The sequence below is a fragment of the Vipera berus genome (assembly GCF_964194415.1).
Source record: "Vipera berus genome assembly, chromosome: 4".
In the NCBI taxonomy this organism is placed as follows: Eukaryota; Metazoa; Chordata; class Lepidosauria; order Squamata; family Viperidae; genus Vipera; species Vipera berus.
The window spans coordinates 56,640,984-56,659,071 of record NC_138206.1 but is presented as its reverse complement, the minus strand read 5'-3'; the positions used below and the strand labels follow the sequence as shown (position 1 = coordinate 56,659,071).

General features: G+C 37.7%; 1 protein-coding gene across 1 annotated transcript in view; it reads right to left on the bottom strand.

Moving 5' to 3' along the window:
* Positions 1-378: 378 nt before the first annotated feature.
* The window catches only part of PCP4 (Purkinje cell protein 4), a 63,329-nt gene continuing 45,619 nt past the window's right edge, over positions 379-18,088 (bottom strand). Inside the window, exon 3 of the mRNA XM_081327766.1 lies at positions 379-687. Coding sequence (XP_081183892.1) covers positions 560-687 — 128 coding nt within the window. The 3' untranslated portion in view covers positions 379-559. The remainder of the gene's footprint in view (positions 688-18,088) is intronic.

The following is an 18,088-nucleotide window of genomic DNA, read 5'->3' as shown; positions in this document are numbered from 1 at the left end:
GCAGTATTGCAGGCTAATTCTGCCAACTGCCAGCCGACTGTCAGCAGTTCGAATCTCATTGGTTCAAGATTAACTCAGCCTCCCATCCTTCAGAGGTAGGTAAAATGAGGACCCAGATTGTTGAGGGCAACATGCTGACTCTGTAAACCACTTAGAGAGGGCTGTAAAACATTATGAAGTGGTAGATAAGTCTAATTGCTATTGCTATAAGGTAATGTGATGACTATCTCCAAGCTCCCAGTGAAGATAAAAGGGGGCATTTACATTGTTTTAATTTAAACCACTGAATTTATTGAAATAATATAAGAATGCAGATCAAGACTGACCAAGTAAATTCATCCTAATATTTTATTTTAATATCAGATAAAATGTGGATTACAGAAGAACTGATACTGGATGTCAATATAGAGACTAAGCCACAACATATGCATAATTTTTTTGATACCTGACAGTTGGGATTTTAAATAGTGGTTATTCCTGTACATGCATCTAAATGTTTTAATTCTTCATTTCTGGATAGACTAGGAAGCGTTTGATGGCAAAAAACATGAGGTAGAGACTAAGACTGAGAGCCGCCCTTTTTCTTCTGGAATTTTCTGAACTGAGATTGTATCGCCATGGCAGCTTTCTCTGTCTCTGGTGCATCCATGTCTATGTCAAAATCCTCTGGAACCTTCTTTTGTGTATCTGTATCAAGAAAATGAATAAACACAAAAGCAAATAATTAATACACATTTAAGAAGAAAATTACCAACATGGATTCTCTGAAGGGAAGCCAGACAAAGAAACCTTGTGATCTCTTTCTCTCATATTTCCGTATATCCGAGAGATCTCGCCTTCCCACTCGATTGACAATGTTCTGAGACATGATGAGTGGCTGAGAATTAGCTGGCATTTCTCAACCTTGCCAAGATTGAGAGACACCGATGTAGACTCTATTTTAAAAATCCCACATCTTTAACTAAAGCTGTTACCAATGTAATAGATTAAAACCATTGTTTAGTATCAGCCTCCAGGCTTTGCTTTAGGTTTGAGGCCAGGAAAAAGGGGGGGGCGGAGGAGGGTTAAGGAAGGCTGAGAGCTGACACCAGCTGTCCAGGAACGACCAACATAGCTGTCTGCTTGGAACGAGCTACCTACTAGGATATTTTTTTTCAACTTCCTAAAATTTTATTTTGATAAATAACTTGAGCAATAGGGCTCACAACTTGGGTGTCCTCCTGGATTCGCGGCTTAGTTTTGAGGATCATATAGGAACTGTGACCAGGGGGGCCTTTGCCCAGGTTCACCTGGTACACCAGTTGCGGCCCTATCTGGACTGAGATGCCTTGCGCACAGACACTCATGTGCTTGTGACCTCCCAGTTAGACTATTGCAACGCTCTTTACATGGGGTTGCCCTTGAGGACCACTCAGAGGCTTCAGCTGGTGCAGAATGCAGCCGCGCAAGTTGTGATGGGGGCTTCCCGATACTCCCATGTAACACCTCTGCTCCGCGAGCTGCATTGGCTTCCGGTTGCCCTCCGGGTGAGATTCAAGGTGCTGGTGATGACCTATAAAGCCCTAAATGGCGTGGGTCCGGGATATCTGAGGGAACACCTGCTGCCGGCATCAAGTTCCCTTTGTCCTGTGCGCTCCCACAGGGAGGGCCTTCTAAGGGTGCCGCCGTCAAAAGACTGCCGGCGGGTAACACCCAGGGGGAGGGCCTTCTCTGTGGGTGCGCCTGCCCTTTTGAAACAATTACCCGTAGAGCTCAGGACTGCCCCTGATTTTCGTTCGTTCCGCCGGGACCTGAAGACCTGGCTCTTTGAGCTTTCCGGCCAGGACTGAGAATTTTAATTTTAACTTATTGTAATTGGGTTTTAATTGGGGCTATAGGCGTTTTATATTTTACTCAAGGATAATTTAATTATTTTAATTGTTATTAACTTTTTTGTATTTGTAGTGTTATTTTAATTACCTTGTGAACCGCCCTGAGTCCCATGGGAGAAGGGTGGTATATAAGTTCAATAATTAATTAATTAATTAATTAAATAAATAAATAAATAAATAAATAAATAAAATTTGTTCAGTGTTTCTAGGATGGAGGCACACTTGGAAAGCGAGAATATTTGAAAGGCTTGCAGACAAGATTCCTGGAAAAAAAACTGGCAGACTTACAGGGCTGCCGTGATGAGCGTGGTCAGTCACTGGACACCATTTACCAAAAGGCAAACTAGCTTTCTTGGGATGCCAAAGGCATTCTTGCAAATCAATTGCATTGCATTGCTCTGCAGCAGGTCAATAGCCTACTTAAATTAATTAAAATTAATTAATGTAAATAATTAATTAAAATATTTTAACAAGCTGTAAGGGAAGCTGAACTTGTTGGTCACCAGGGGAATTGAATGGAAGCACACTGGTGCCTGAAGGAAGTATGTTATGGATTCCTGGCTTCCATTGTCTCTTCCAATAATACCGTAAATTAATTGACAAGATTTTTCAAGTAGAATTTGCTCCTAATGTATTCTTAACTTCTTTAATTCTCAATTATTTTTAAACAAACACTTATCTGACCATATCAATAGTGGTATTGAATATCTTATATCTATGATAACAGTACTTATTTAGAACAAATGGACTGGAAACCCAATTCATTCACTCTATTACTCTAAACAGAGAAATGCGGGCACAACTTTTCACAGTAGAGTCACCGAGCTCTACTGTTTTATTTATAACCCAGGAGGGCCTGTGTTAGAAAATTATAATTGCTTTGTTTTTTGTATAGTTGTATACAATAAACCCAGGAGGGCCTATGTTAGAAAATTATAATTGCTTTGTTTATTGTATACATTTAGCTATCTGGTGTTTGCTTTTTAACAGCAGGGGGTTTTTATATGAAAATTTTTCAAAAATATGTTTACTATGGTTAAAATAGGTATTTAAAATAGATGATATGGATATAGTTTTAATATGAAATAAGTCCTGTGAATGAATGTCTATGGAGATTCTCAGTCATCCAGGTCATGGTTGTCCCAAAGGTGCTTTTTCAAGAGGCAACTGAACTTCATTTTTCCTCTTTGAAGACATTTCGCTTTTCATCCAAGAAGCTTCTTCAGCTCTGAAGGAGCTTCTTGGATGAGAAGTGAAATGTCTTCAAAGAGAAAAAAGGAAGTCCAGTTGCCTCGTGAAAAAGCACCTTTGGGACTGTGAGTGAATGAATGGATTGTGTCAGTCATTTCATATTCCATTTTTCATTTGTTTGGCCCTACTGGAAGGCTGATATTGCTAAGAATGCTTCAGGTGGTTGCTCCATCTTCCTCTTTCTCCAACACCTTTTCTAGAAGTCCTCTTTTCTTTGGAGCTTTCCAAAGTCAGTAATGACTAACTTCAATCATCCGTGGGAATTGGAGACAAAACTGAGTTTCATGTGAGAATCTTATATTAGGATTGGAGCACTGGAGAAATTTGTTCAAATTATTTTCTTTGTTTATAACTTCATCTAATGAAAACCATCTATATGGAATGTGTGGACATAGGCTTTCTCAGATAATGGATCTGGAAAGGGGCATGTTTATCTATTAGGAAAATGCGCAGAAAATGTTAAATATAACACCCCCAGAACTGCAGTTTCACTCTAGGTTTTCTCATGCACGCTAATATAGATATGCCACCATTTCTGTGACATCACTAGAAATACAAGGGCTCTAAATTAAATTGAGTAATTGAAAAAATACTTCCCCAAAAGTTAATAGGAAACCACCTCCACATTGTTGTACTAAAAGCTCATGGAAGTATGTGCATAATTAGCAGAAATTACTTAACGTAAAAGATGCATATTTGTTTTGATTTGTTTTCTGTTTTTTAAATAATAATAATAATAATAATAATAATAATAATAATAATAATAATAACAACAACAACAACAACAACAACAACAATAATGTTGGAAGGGACCTTGGAGGTCATCTAGTCCAACCCCCTGCTCAGGCAGGAGACCCTATACCATTTCAGGCAAATGGCTGTCCAGTCTCTTCTTAAAAACTTCCAGTGTTGGAGCATTCACCGCTTCTGGAGGCAGGTTGTTCCACTGGTTAATTGTTCTAACTGTCAGGAAGTTTCTCCTTAGTTCTAGGTTGCTTCTCTCCCTGACTAGTTTCCATCCATTGCTTCTTGTCCTGCTTTCAGGTGCTTTGGAGAATAGCTTGGCTCCCTCTTCTTTGTGGCAGCCCCTGAGATATTGGATCCCTGCTATCATGTCACCCCCTCACTCTTCTCTTCGTTAAACTGCACATACCCAATTCCAGCAGCCGTTCCCGATATGTTTTAGCCTCCAGTCCCCCAATCATCTTTGTTGCTCTTCTATGTACCCTTTCTAGAGTCTCGACATCTTTTTTACATCGTGGTGACCAAAACTGGATGCAGTATTCCAGGCGTGGCCTTACCAAAGCATTGTAGAGTGGTATTAGTACTTCACTTGATCTTGATTCTATCCCTCTGTTAATGCAGCCTAGCACTGTGTTGGCTTTTTTGGCAGCTGCAGCACACTGCTGGTTCATATTTAAGTGATTGTCTACTAGGACTCCGAGATCCCTCTCACAGTTACTACTATTGAGCAAGGTACCATCTATACTATACCTGTGCATTTGATTTTTCCTGCCTAAATGTAGAAAAAATCAAATGCTGTTGTAATGCTGTTGTAATTGCTGTTGTAATTGCTGTGAGCTGCCCAGCATTGCTTAGGGAAGGTGAGTGGCTATACAAATCAAATAAATCAGTAACACTGGCTGGATTGCACTTTAAAAGCAAGAATAATAAAGGTAAGAAAGAATCCAACATCCAGAAGAAAAGAATCCAGATAAACCAACCAAAATCTAACTATCCTGATTCCTTCCCCAACTTCTGCTTCCTTCTGAGCTCCATCCTAATAGTATATCTCCTTTTTAGAATATATTAACTCTTTTAATATTTTGTTGCTACAAGAAACATGGGTCATAGGTGATGAGATCTCTTTTTCTAGATACACTCCATACAGACTCAAGGCATTACCCAGTGTTGAAAATAAAAGATTCCACAGGAGTGTTGAACAAAATGGTCGCTACAAAATTCAACATCTCTGTGTGTATATTGGGGCCATGTGCCAGTATGATCCTTGTCCATTTCTTTCATCTTAAGCCTCACAATATGTTATTCATCAATATATATCTTCCCCTATTACACAGACATGATGAAGTTAATAGTGTTTGGGATATTCTTGGCAACTATATCTCTAGACTGCTTTGCCAGTACCCAGATGCATTAGTAATTATTGCTGGTAATTTCAGTGCTCATATTGGAGAGTCAGATGCTTTTTTACAAACTCATTTTAATTGGTCTCTCCCTTCAAATGAAATAATCTTTTCTTTATAGGCTCAATTGTCTAAAAATAGAACTATAAAATGGCACACTTTGGAATGGACCAGCTTATAGGTAGTCTGGATGTGGAACTAACCTCCTGGAGCTCCAAAGGAGCAAATGTGGTTGATTATTTTATTGTTCCACATACAGTACTTCTGTTGTGATTCAGGGTCAGCCTGTGGGTTCGGCAGTTGGGTTGGACGATTCAGAGGAGGGGGGTGTTGGAGAGCTTGCTGAGGGTATTGGAGAGCTTGCTGATGATGGCCTTGAGGTTCCGCAGAGCCCTCAGCCAGGCCCCTCCCATCTGGTTACGACGCAGACCTAGCTGTGTGAGCCTGACAGCGTGGATGAAGATGACCCACAGCTGGCCCTGTTCAAGGACGCCCGATGCAGGAGGCAGTCAATCAGGAGTAAACAGAGGAAGGCAATGGGGCACCTCAGAAGGAGGCAGAGAGAAGCCACGTCCTGAACTGTTTAAAAGGGGAATGTGTGGGAGGGCTGGTTTGCTGAAGGCAACCGTTTGAATAGCTCCTGTTTCATGGTTCGTGTCTTGTTTTGCTCTGTTTCATGTTAATAAATTTGGCAGGCTTAGTTCCAGCCTCTTGCCGTTTGTAAAGGGGTTGTCCCTGCCTTTTCTGCAGGGCCGGTAGTAGGCTGGTACAGAACAACTTCATCTAATAAACCCACATAGTGACCCTTTCCCATTAATCTGCCATCTGAGTCCTAAAGTAATTATTAAGTTCCTAGTTGTAGTTCACTGTCTTCTGAGGCCACCGCAAAAAGTCTCATTCAAAATAAATGGTCTTCGAAAATTGCAGAAAACTTGTCCACTCTGTTAAATTCAGAACCCTTCCTTCAACTCCACTTCCAAATCTGTTTAGCAGATTCCTCTGAAAAGATACTACCAATCTGTTATCCACACTCTCAGGCTCCATTATTTAGTTTATTTAACAAATTGGTAAACAGTTAAAAATAACGCCCTTCTTACTGCAAAATACACTTTTCAACCTAAGAATTCATTAGGTTCTCTCAATCACTCAGAGAGCACAAGATGTTTTATAAAGCACTTATAAAAGCATTGAGAGAGGATTGGGAGAGAAGCTAAGCTTAGAAACTCAGCCTGGCTATGGTGCCTAGTTAACTGCTCTCCTATAAGTAGTGTTTTAGATTTCATCTGCCAAATACCTGCGGATATTTGAACAAGTTACTTTCAGAACGTTTTAAATTCGGAAATATTAGGCCCCAATGCTGGCTTCTCTTTTAACTTATATTAATAGTACAACACATTTTCCATCTGAATGGAATGAGGCCATAGTTATCCCTCTTTAGAGGAACAGAGGAAATGGACTTAACCCTGCCAACCATAGATCAATTACTTTGCTTAATATAATAAGCAAAATATATCCAAAGTATCTTTATTTAAAACTGTTGGATTGTGTCCAAAGTGAAAATATTAGAGTTGAGCAACAGGAAGGGTTTAGAGGGGACCATTTAACCTTACTTAGACCATTACTCTGTCTCACACCATTTAAGCTGAAAAATATTCTTCACTGCCCAATGGCATCCCTTTTGCAGTCTTTATGGATTTGAGATCAGCTTTTGGTGTGATTCCAAGGGAGAGGCTGTGACAAAAACTTCAGGAATCTTGTATGGATAAAAGACTTTTCCTTCTTATCCACTCTCTATTCTGACAACTCACTGAGAGTCAAATGTTTCCTCTAAGAGCACCTTTTTGCAGTTGTTTCTATGAAAAGAAGGGTAAGGAAAAGGCATATCCAAGCCCCCTTACTTTTGAATTTGTACATCAATTCATTAATTTAGCTTTACCCAGGGCTGTGGTCATGGGTGTGAGGGGTGTTGGCGGTAGGCAGCCACTTAGGCACGCAGGTTGAGGCAACGGTGGTGCAGGTCCAGCACCGGGCAGGCCACGAGCCTGGCTGACACGGGTAAGCACAAGGAAGGAGTGCACATGGACTCCGCAGAACCCACTTCCCACACCTTGTCCTCTCTTACTTACCTAGTTGAGATGGTGTAGTTGGGCAGCAGCGAGGGTGCAAAGTTCCTGCCTTCGCTGCAGACAACTTACCTGTGCAACGTTTGCTGGCCGGGTCTTTTGGCACGCTCAGCAGCAATTCCTATTGGCTTTCAAAAGCCAATAGGCCAGGCGTAGGCAACCTTGGCTCTTTTATGACTCGTGGACTTCAACTCCCAGAAGATGTTACATGACATAACATCAACTGGAAGATGTTAAACTGTCCTTCTGTTTCTTTCCTTCCCAGAAATTGTGTTAATGAGTCCTCTCTAAGCTCTGCTGATCAGCTTGTCCTGGATTGTTTTGCCACAAAACGGAACAGTTTGCAAGTTGCAGTTGAGACATCTCATTTTAGATATATCATATATAATTGAAGATTGTAATTAGTTGCGTGTGCACGTTCAACAAGTGTGATGTATTTGTGCTGGCCTCTTTCTAGGCCTCTTTCCAACCACATCCAGAAAAATTTGTAACAAACATTGGAATTCTTAAGGCCATGTTTGGTTTCCCAGCAATCTGTTACTGGAAGGAAAAAGCAATCCCTGCTGCGTTACTGATCCCAGAGAAGCATTTGCATGTATGCAGGTATCCTTAGGGTGCCATAGTTATGGATGAGAAATATTGGTTGCAAAGTTGGCATTTCTGGATATAATACAGATATTTTGGACTTATTTTTGTTTCTTTGCATGTCTGATATTTTTAAAAAGTCATATGCTACTGACTACGCTTATGCACATATGTAACATCTTTTGCTAGGTTGCTTGTCCAGAATGTGAAAAGTGAAAGATTTTGACTAAACAAAATTTTAATGTACAGATAATACCACCAGAAATTATTTTAGCCTTTTTAATAAATGTTGTTATTGATGTTAAGCTCACCATGGAAAACATTATATATTGTTATGTATATACTAGGTTAATTATTTAAAGACTGAAGTGCAACATAGCTAGATTCTAAATAATCTATTTTTCAAAACACACAACAGTCCAAACTGTAAAAGTAAAGTCCAAATTAAGAATATTTCATTCTTAAGAATTGTTTAATTTAAAGTGGTTTAGTTATAACAGAGTATGTACAAAAGATACTATTTTTTTCTAGCATCAGCTAAATTAGACATATTACATTGAGAAAAATGTTTCTCATTTCTTTCCTGTTACCTTTATTTGATTTCATTGCAGAGATGTTAACATAGGAAACAGATTATTTTGTTATCTAATTTTACCTTCCAAAAGACAGAAGCAGATGAAAAATGTGAGGTTCTTTCCTGTTGACTTTTTTGAATTAGCTGTTTTAGATTCTAAAAGTTTAGTTCCTAAAGAAGTAACCTTGTAAATAATTTTAATGTCCTCCTCTAGTGCAGGGTAGGCAACCTTGGCTCTTTTATGACTCAAGGACTTCAACTCCCAGAATTCCTGAGCCAGCATGGCTCAGCTTGGAAACCTCTCTCTTTCCCCTCAGTGTGGCTGGGTCAGGATTTCTGGGAGTTGAAGTCCACAAGTCATAAAAAAGAGCCAAGATTGCCTACTCCTAAAGCCAATAGAGGGAGCTTTTTATTTTTTTTGCAAAAAAAAATGGTGCCGGAATGCCGTTCTGAGCGTTCTATAAGAAAAAAAGCCCTGGCTTTACCATCTTCTAGTCATCACTCTCCAATGTTAGCAGATCATCCAATTTCAGCCTTGCTATATGGAGACAATGTAGTAATATTGTCTGTCTCCCAGGTGGGAATGAAAAGGGCACTGAGGACATTGTCTTCCCTTTGCCTAAAAGAACAGCTTGTAGTAAATTATAAAATAATTAGAATGCCAGTGATTGCATGATATAACACCAGGTTACACAAAATTAATGGACCTCCAATAGAGCAGGTAGTACTTATAAATATCTCAGAGTGGCAGTTTCAGGGTTCCTTATCTTGGAGTATCTTCTCTTATAGGGGAAGTATAGCCCAGTGTAGGCCCAAAGCTGCCTTAAGAGTCTTCCATTCAAAGAAGGCACATTTTATTCCTGCAGCTTGCAAAGTTTTCCTTGCTAAGGTCATCCCTCAGCTACTTTATTTTATTTTTTTACAAAGTTTAGAATCCTGGAAGCTGTCTAGTCCACATTTGTAAGAGCAATATGCGCAGTTCCAAGACGCATTAAGAATGCTGCCTTACACTTATTCATCCATCCATCCATCCATCCATCCATCCATCCATCCATCCATCCAAATTTAATATTGCCGCCCATCTCCTCCAAAGGGGACGCTGCGCAGTGCACAGCAATAAAACAGCCAGTATAAAACAGATAAAAATCATAAAGCCACAGTAATAAATAATATAAAAATACTACACCTGAGCAAAGACAGGATAAAAACAGCTGCCTCAGCAATGGAGCCATCAAAACAGATCTGCAGTTCCTTCATTTCTCTTTGAAATTGACGTTTTTTTCCTGCAGGTCTGGCTCCACTGGTTCTCAGGGGCTGTTTTAAATCAACATGGCTTAGAAGAGCAAATAGCAAATCCAATCTACAGGACTTTCTTTGGAGAGTTTCTGTCCATTAGGGCTTGAAAATGCCAACAGTCATCGTAAACAACAAATCTGGGATATTGATTTTCAAACCAGTTTAAGCCTAATATCCAACCCTACAGTTTTTGGATTCTCCTCAAATGGACATGTGCCATCATCTTATCTCTCTTCAGTTCTAATTCTGACATTTTGTCAGTCTTTCATATTGGCCAAGTTCTGCAGTTCTGTATGGGAGGTATAAAAACATCCCATTTCAGAAGTGGATGTGCTCATGTGGAGATGGCTCTGTGGAATCTCTAAGCCATATACTCCTTTAGTTACTCTATAGAGAATCAAGGAAGATGTATATTTATTCCATTTTGGAGAACTACCTTGGTAAACAGCACAATGTCTATCTATCACTGTTTCTACCTGATCAGGACCCTGGCATATTGTTCTAGGTTATACAACCATTTGTTGTATCTGTCCCATCTATGGTTGAACTTTAGCATAAATGTTGGTGATCGTACTTTAGCTACTATAATAAAATATATAATCTTATTGTATTTTTTTAAAAAATGTTGTTAATTACCAATCTATGTATTTTATTGTGGCACTTTCTATAATAAAGGTTTGATCTGCTAAGCCACATTGAACCCAACAGGACTTACATCTGAATAGCCATGTATAGACTTGTGCTGTTAGTATCTTTGCTGCTGTTTAAAGCACCACTCTAGTCTGTTTTTTGAGTCTGTTGTTCAAACTATAATGTAACTTCTTTTCCTGAGCCCAGTGCCACCATGCAGGAAAAGTATAGATCAGAGGTCTTCAAACTCGGCCCTTTTATGACTCATGGACTTCAACTCCCAGAATTTCTCAGCCAGGCATGCTGGCTGAGGAATTCTGGGAGTTGAAGTCCATGAGTCATAAAAGGGCCGAGTTTGAAGACCACTGGTATAGATGTTGGAGGACACAAACACACTGTTGGAGGAGAGAATTACTCCTCACCATCAGACTTCAAACCCCAGGCTGAAAAAGAAGAACTTCTGTTGCTGTCTGCTTTGCAATGGAATAGGGCAGAATCCAGTCTCCTTCATTTCCTCAGTAAAATGTCCGGAGCTTGGCCTTATTGACTTTGCAAATCTAGAATCATCAACACATTTCACTGTCATAATTGTTTCTCAAACATATAGAATGCATTATTGCTGCCCTTTTAGACCATGAAAAACTGATAAGTGTTAAGCTTCAGGGCTTAAGATGTCTGTTATACTTCTATTGCTTTAAATAGACTTTTAAATTCAAGGACTTTTTTTTAATATGAGCTGCCCAGAGATTGTGGAATCAGGCAAAACAAATTTTTGCAACTTAATAAATAACTACAATTTTTGCTTGTCCAGATTCAGTACAGAAAAGCCATCCTCTAAGGGCAAAAATATATTAAATACTAAATATACATAGTTTACATCTATAGGTTTTGCAGGCATTCCTAATTGTTTTCATGTTCAAAAAGTAAATGTATAAGATATGCAATAAGCACAACTTACATAGAGATCATGAGAAAAACAGAAAGTAAATAATAGCTAAATTAGTTGGTCTTCTTAACTGCCCATTCAACTTCCTATTTCAGCACTCAGCAACTTATACAAATGATATATCTGTGGAATTAATTGAGCTATTCATTCCAATTGTGCAGCAAATAAGTTAGCTTTATAATGTGTTTTTGCACAGCACAATCAATAAAAAGGAATGGATGGATGGCAAGCAAACCTCTGAGAGTGCAAGTGTAATTACTCATGACCAAGCCTTCAGCTAATTTCTTGATTTACTTTTAAAGTCAGAACTGAAATGAACAATGGCTGTATTCCTAAATGAAAAGCATTCACCTCTGTAGACATGAATACCAAATCACTTGTGCTTGCATATATTTGTGAAGCAATTTTACAAAGTTTTTTTTTTAGAACAAAACTTTGATTTCAAAATTATGCTACTAGGACATATCTCATTCCTAGATTTCATCTTACTGTAACTTATCACTGAAATTACCTTCTTCACAATGATCTAGCAGTGTTCCAATATCTCAGGGGCTGCCACAAAGAAGAGGGGTCAACCTATTCTCCAAAGGCAGCACAAGAAGCAATGGATGGAAACTAGTCAAGGAGAGAAGCAACCTAGAACTAAGGAGACATTTCCTAACAGATAGAACAATTAATCAGTGGAAAGGCTTGTCTTCAGTAGCTGCAGATGCTCCAACACTGAAGGTTTTAAGAACAAATTGGACAACCTTTTGTCTGAAATGGTATAGGGTTTTCTGCTTGAGCAAGAGGTTGGACTAGAAGACCTCCAAGATCCCTTCCAAGTCTGTTATTTTGTTATTCTGTTATTTCAAAAATGAAAGATGCAGTTGATGAAAGCGAGGTCATTTGCCATTTAATATCCCAAATATTTCTCCAGCCATTCAAATAATGGGCATTGAACAATTAAAGAAGATTGAAATCGTTTGATGTCTTTGAGAGTATGTTATATGTTCAACTGCATCCATAGTTGATGTTTCAACCAGGTAATCTCTGTCTCAAAATGCATTACCAAATAACTCTTCTATTGTCAATTGTTTAGTTGCTATAGATTTTTATAGTCAGCAAATGGAATTTTGCTCCTCTTACCCCCATTCCCCAATTAATGTTCAAATGAATATGTAAAACAATTTCAATATGATCTAAAAATAATAATAAAAATATAAAGGAGGCAGGGAGAAAAGAGGACAGAAAATTAAAATCCAAAGACAAAGAATTTACCATAATCATAATTCTCCCATTTAAATTAACTAGACATCAATTGACTATCAACCAATCTGAGCTATTTTTCTTTTTTAAAAAAATTCTTTTCAACTAGCTAGTCAATCTCATATGTTATTACAGGAATACTGATACAGTCGTTACATGAACACCTCGGAAACATCATATGAAGAGAAATTACTCTTTACATTTATAAAGTGATTAATGTTATTCAATCATGTAGACTTTTAGGCACTATTTGATAATCTCTAAGGAAATAATTCCAGTTGAGAAAATTAGACTGGTGTTTATTTCTATGGCTTTTGATGTTTTAGAAAAAGAGTGTTCTTTTTTTTAACCTGTTTTTATTTTATTCAAAATAAAGTTACAAAATACATAATGAAAGAACAATTAAATAAAATACAGAACAATTGTTAAACAATAATTGACTAGAGATGATATTAAGAAACAAACATGGATATTTGATGCAGGAAGTTTTGTTTATAACTTTTGGGGTGATTTGGGATAGATAAGATGCTGTGATGAATTTTCTACAAGTGGATTACAATAACAGGCCTGTTACCAGAGAGTTTTGAAACTCTGATTTTGTTTTTTCACTAATATTTTTTTTAATATTTGGTCATTAATATAACATATCAAAGACAAATCAACAAGTTGCAAATAGATGTAGTAGTTTAAAAATTTTTGGAGGGCTTATTTCCCAAGGGGTGGGAAATGTCTATGGAGATTCTCAGTGATCCAGGTCGTAGTTATCCCAAATATGCTTTTTCATGAGGCAACTGGACTTTCTTGTTTTTCTCTGAGGACATTCTTCAGAGCTGAAGACGCTTCTTGGATGAAAAGTGAAACATCTTCAAAGAAAAACAAGAAAGTCCAGTTGCCTCGTGAAAAAGCATCTTTGGGACAAGGGGTGGGAACTAATATGTAGTAATATATAAATCAGTATTCAACTAGAGGGGACAATAAGTGTATAATGTCTTTTTTTATATACATCTTTTTAGTGCTTTGTTTCGTGTTTTTCCCCCTTTCTCCTTTTGAAAAAGAGTGTTCTTAAAGATGTAACTTTTCAACTTACTGAGGCTGCTCAGCCCAAGCTGACAATCCCTGATCCCAGGCACTTAACACATCCTGTAGATGCACAGGAAATATATGTGGTGTACAGGAAAGTATAAGAAGTATACTGTTAAAGCATCAAAAATAATGTTCTTAAATGAAAGGAGCTGGTGATACAAACAACTGGATATCTTTCCCCTGTTTGTACAACATCGGGTTATTTTGGCAGGGATCTGTTCTCCGAGCTTGCTGTTTAACCCCTGCCAAAACCTACACCCTGAGCTACAAATGTTCCCAACAATTTCTTATTGAGTTATTTTTAATATATATTTTAAAACATTACCTTCCTAAGTTACTGTTATATCAAAAGGAAGAACTTTTACTTGGGCAGTGTAGAATTCATATTGTATGGACAATTATTTTTGTGTGCAGTATGGTAGTTGCTGTGTGCTGACATTTGTCATTATTTTAGTACATTCCTTAGAATTCTTAATCTTTTCTGCAGGACAAAAAGACAGGGGCAGGCAGATATATTTGCACATGTACACAAATGTTACAAAATAAATATTAAAAATAATGGAAAAAATCAGTGACTGCTGTGGCTATTGGAGTTATCCCCAATTCTTTCACTGACCACTGAGATGATGACAAGCATAGCTTTCTAAATTTTAATATAGAAATTTCAAATTAGCAATTTATGGAAGCACTTTGAAGAATTCAGAAATATAATGTAATGTCAGCATTACATTAATTCATATAAGTTTGGATAGTCCCATTAGTGCATATCAGTGTTACCTGAAGTCAGAGAGAAACTACAGTGAAATCTAGTATTGCTCTATGAATGCAAGAATGCATGCAATGTCTATATTAGAATATATCAAATTGGGACCAAACAGGCAAATTGGGACCAAAAGCATATCAGCACTTTGTACAGCAAAGGGGAATTGCCTAATGCCTCATCTCCCTCTTTAGTGAGGCAGATAATTATGACAATTTTAGAGGACCTATGTAAATCAGGATAATTCACTTAGCTACTAATGAAGCAGTAGCTTTCACATACCCTTATATCATTTGACTGTGATAGCCTACAGAGGGCACCAATCCAATAGTATAATTATACTAGCTATAAAATCTTTACCTTTTAAAGGGACAATTAAATACATAAATATATATTTAAAGGATAATTATCACAAGAAAATGACAGAAATTGTATTTTTATGAAGTTATAGGTCTGTATGCATTATAGCTTTGCATGCTATCATCAGGAAATAGCTCAGCAAAAACATATCTTCCTAAAACCCACTTGAGGAGATTCAGCATGGTGTCAAAGTAGTGTTAGATATTTACGTTTTAATAGCGTGAGCAGAAATTAAAACAAACCAATCATATATTCCTAACCATCTGTTAATATTTTATTTTGCCAAGCTGGATGACAATCTCTTACAGACTCAGTCAATGATTTCAGTTGCTACAGAATGATGAAGAGCTCACAAACTGATTATGCAGTAATATGAACACTTATTTTCCAGTTATTGCTAAGGACAAAAGCAGAACTCATAAAATTATAGTTTTTACTCAGTAACAGAACTGAAGCAACATAAAACGCAGGCAGCAACATAACTTTGTAGCTGTAAAACACTGTCTATGCACAGCAATGGTAGACATATTCTCCTCCTGATTAGCCTTGTGATGTCATTTTACAATCTAATCTGATTAGCTTTCATATGTACATAAATATTTATTTGAAGTCTTTTTATTCTCTGATAATGATTGTTCCCAAAGAACTTGCATTGATTCAGACTCACATTCTGGAAAGTCAAGAAGACAAGGAGTGGAAGAAAAGGAGGCAAGGGGGATCGATTAAGTGGTAAGCAGTAAGACCGAACTGGCCTTCCTTTTCTGAAGCTCTTAATATGATTTGTTTTGTTTTGTTTGTTTTTGCTCAAAAACGCAAAATGTGTGTTCCATCTTTGCTCAGGGAAGGCAGAACCAAAAATCTTTGGCCCTGTTTTGCTCTCCCTGGAGCCTGGTCAAAACCCACTTTGAGAGTGTAACTTTCAACACTGTCAAAGACAAAGCCTAACGCAGCTCTTCAGCCAAAAGAAGTTACCTGCTTAGTTGATGGATAGATCCAAAATTGCTCTGGCAATGGAGCCAGAATTCCTTCTACCATCCCAGGAGAACTGACAGAAAAGGCTGAGTGTTTTATGTGAGAACAGGGGCAAAGTGAGGTCCTTGCAGCTGTTGCTTCAACCACTGTCAGTACCCAGGCTGATCTTCCTTTGTCACAGTAGCCTTCCTGCAAAGGAAAGTATGCAGACTTCTAAGGATCCTCTGTTCTTAGCTTATGAATGAAACCCGAGCCAGCCTGTCTTGAGTTCTTGACTCTCAAGGCTTCTATCAAAACGGAATGCTGTTGTGGCATCAGCATCTTACTTACATGATTGATTATTGCTTTATTTTACTCTAAAGAAAACAGTGTCATTTTTTAAAAAATGGTGGTCAAAGCCAAGGATCAGGAAGCACTTCTGGACAAAACACCCAGCAATGCAACTTCATGCTGCTACAGAATAAAACAAAAACTTCTGATCAAGTCTGAGGTTGGAGAATCAGCTTACTTTTTTTGAGAACGCCATTTATCCAGATGTTGGCTGGTAAAAACATTGTGCTGTCTTATTTAATATCTCTGTTTTAACAGTTTGGGTATCCTTATTTCCAAGGTGCAAAGGCATACCGACATTGGTCAGGCATGATTGCTCTTAATCAGGTTGAAATTTAGAAACATACCAAACACTTCAATCTAATCTGAAATAATTGTAATATGACTCTTTAAATAACATCTTTTAATTAAGTTGATTGAAGTCCTATTGCAAGGATAGGCACTCAGTAGATTAATGGTCAAGATTAATGGAATTGCTTTAATTCTTTCTGAAATGAGTAATCTATGATATATTTATGGAGGCGGAAATCTCCCAAGGGAAAAAAAAAGAGCCCACCTAAATTTTATTCTCGTAGAGGCTCTAAATGCAGTTGATCCATTTAAATATCATTCTTCCACTGAAACTGGGATGATCAGTTCTGCAGGGCTAATGGCAGGATCTACGCCCAAGGAGGAGGTATCAGCATGTTTAGAAAAATAAGGGGAAGGAAATGAAAGGCACAAAACAAAACAAAGCCTCACGTCTGATAATGCCTGAGAACGATCAGTAGTCCCTCAATACTGAGTCACTTGGATAGGAAGAGGGGGATGCAACAGAAATTGCCAGCAGAGAGCAAGGCACAGCCAGCAGTGTAGGAGGCTTTAAAATGTCAGCTGTTGTGAGAGCCGAGATTAGAGAAAAGGCAAGGAGGCAAATCAGTGTTAGTAGGAAAAAGGAAAATGAATGGTCCTTTCCCTGTTTGACCTGTTGTTGTTTTTTTTCTTTTTCCTCCCCTGAGCAAAATGAGAACAAGACGACAGTGGAAGAAGCAGAGATAAAATGTAGAGAGAATAACTCATTGCTTACAGAATGAATTTCCAGGCTAACAATAAGAAGTATATTCACAGGCACAACAGGTAACTAAGAATGGGTAGGGATGTGTCCATCTATATCAACCTACATATTCCAACTCAGTTTTCACTTGAATAAAACGTTAGAAAAAGTTTTTGTGAATGCAAATTAATTTCTTCTATAATTTTTTAAAAATAATCTGAGACAATGCCCCTTATCTCATTTGGTGACACAAATTTTAAAATATATTGCCTGAAATAGTACTGCTGTTCATACTGAGTTTTAAAGCTCATCATATTGTGAACCTGACAAACATTCTGGATTTCCTAAGATTACACTATCCCAAAATGAAATGGCAAAACAACATTTTCTATTAATTTTTTTTTGGGGGGAACCTCCTATATGCTTAATACATTCTTCAAAAGTAAAAAGAAAAAAAAAGAAAACTCCTTAATCATCCCCAAGGGGGAAAATTGGTCCATATCTTCTAATCCTTTCCTCTTGGATAGTTACTACTTGAATCCATACCCCTTAGCTCTACAAAATAAATAAGGCTAATTTTAAAAATGTTACCTGCCCTGACTGAAAAGAGGGCCAAATTTTCTTGAACTGTTTTGGTAATACCATGCCATGCAACTACTGTAACCTCAATATTCAGGACCCTGTGGAGATAAAAGGGAAAAACTAAGGGAGCAATAGCATTAAATGCATTTACAATATACTGTAGGAATAAAGGTCTCCTGTCTCTATCATTGGAAGAGGGTGAGAAGGAAGCATTAAACATTTTACTTTAAATATATTTCATGGAGATTAACATACATGAGTGATGGGCAGAAAAATTATGTCATCTAACAACCCTTTTAA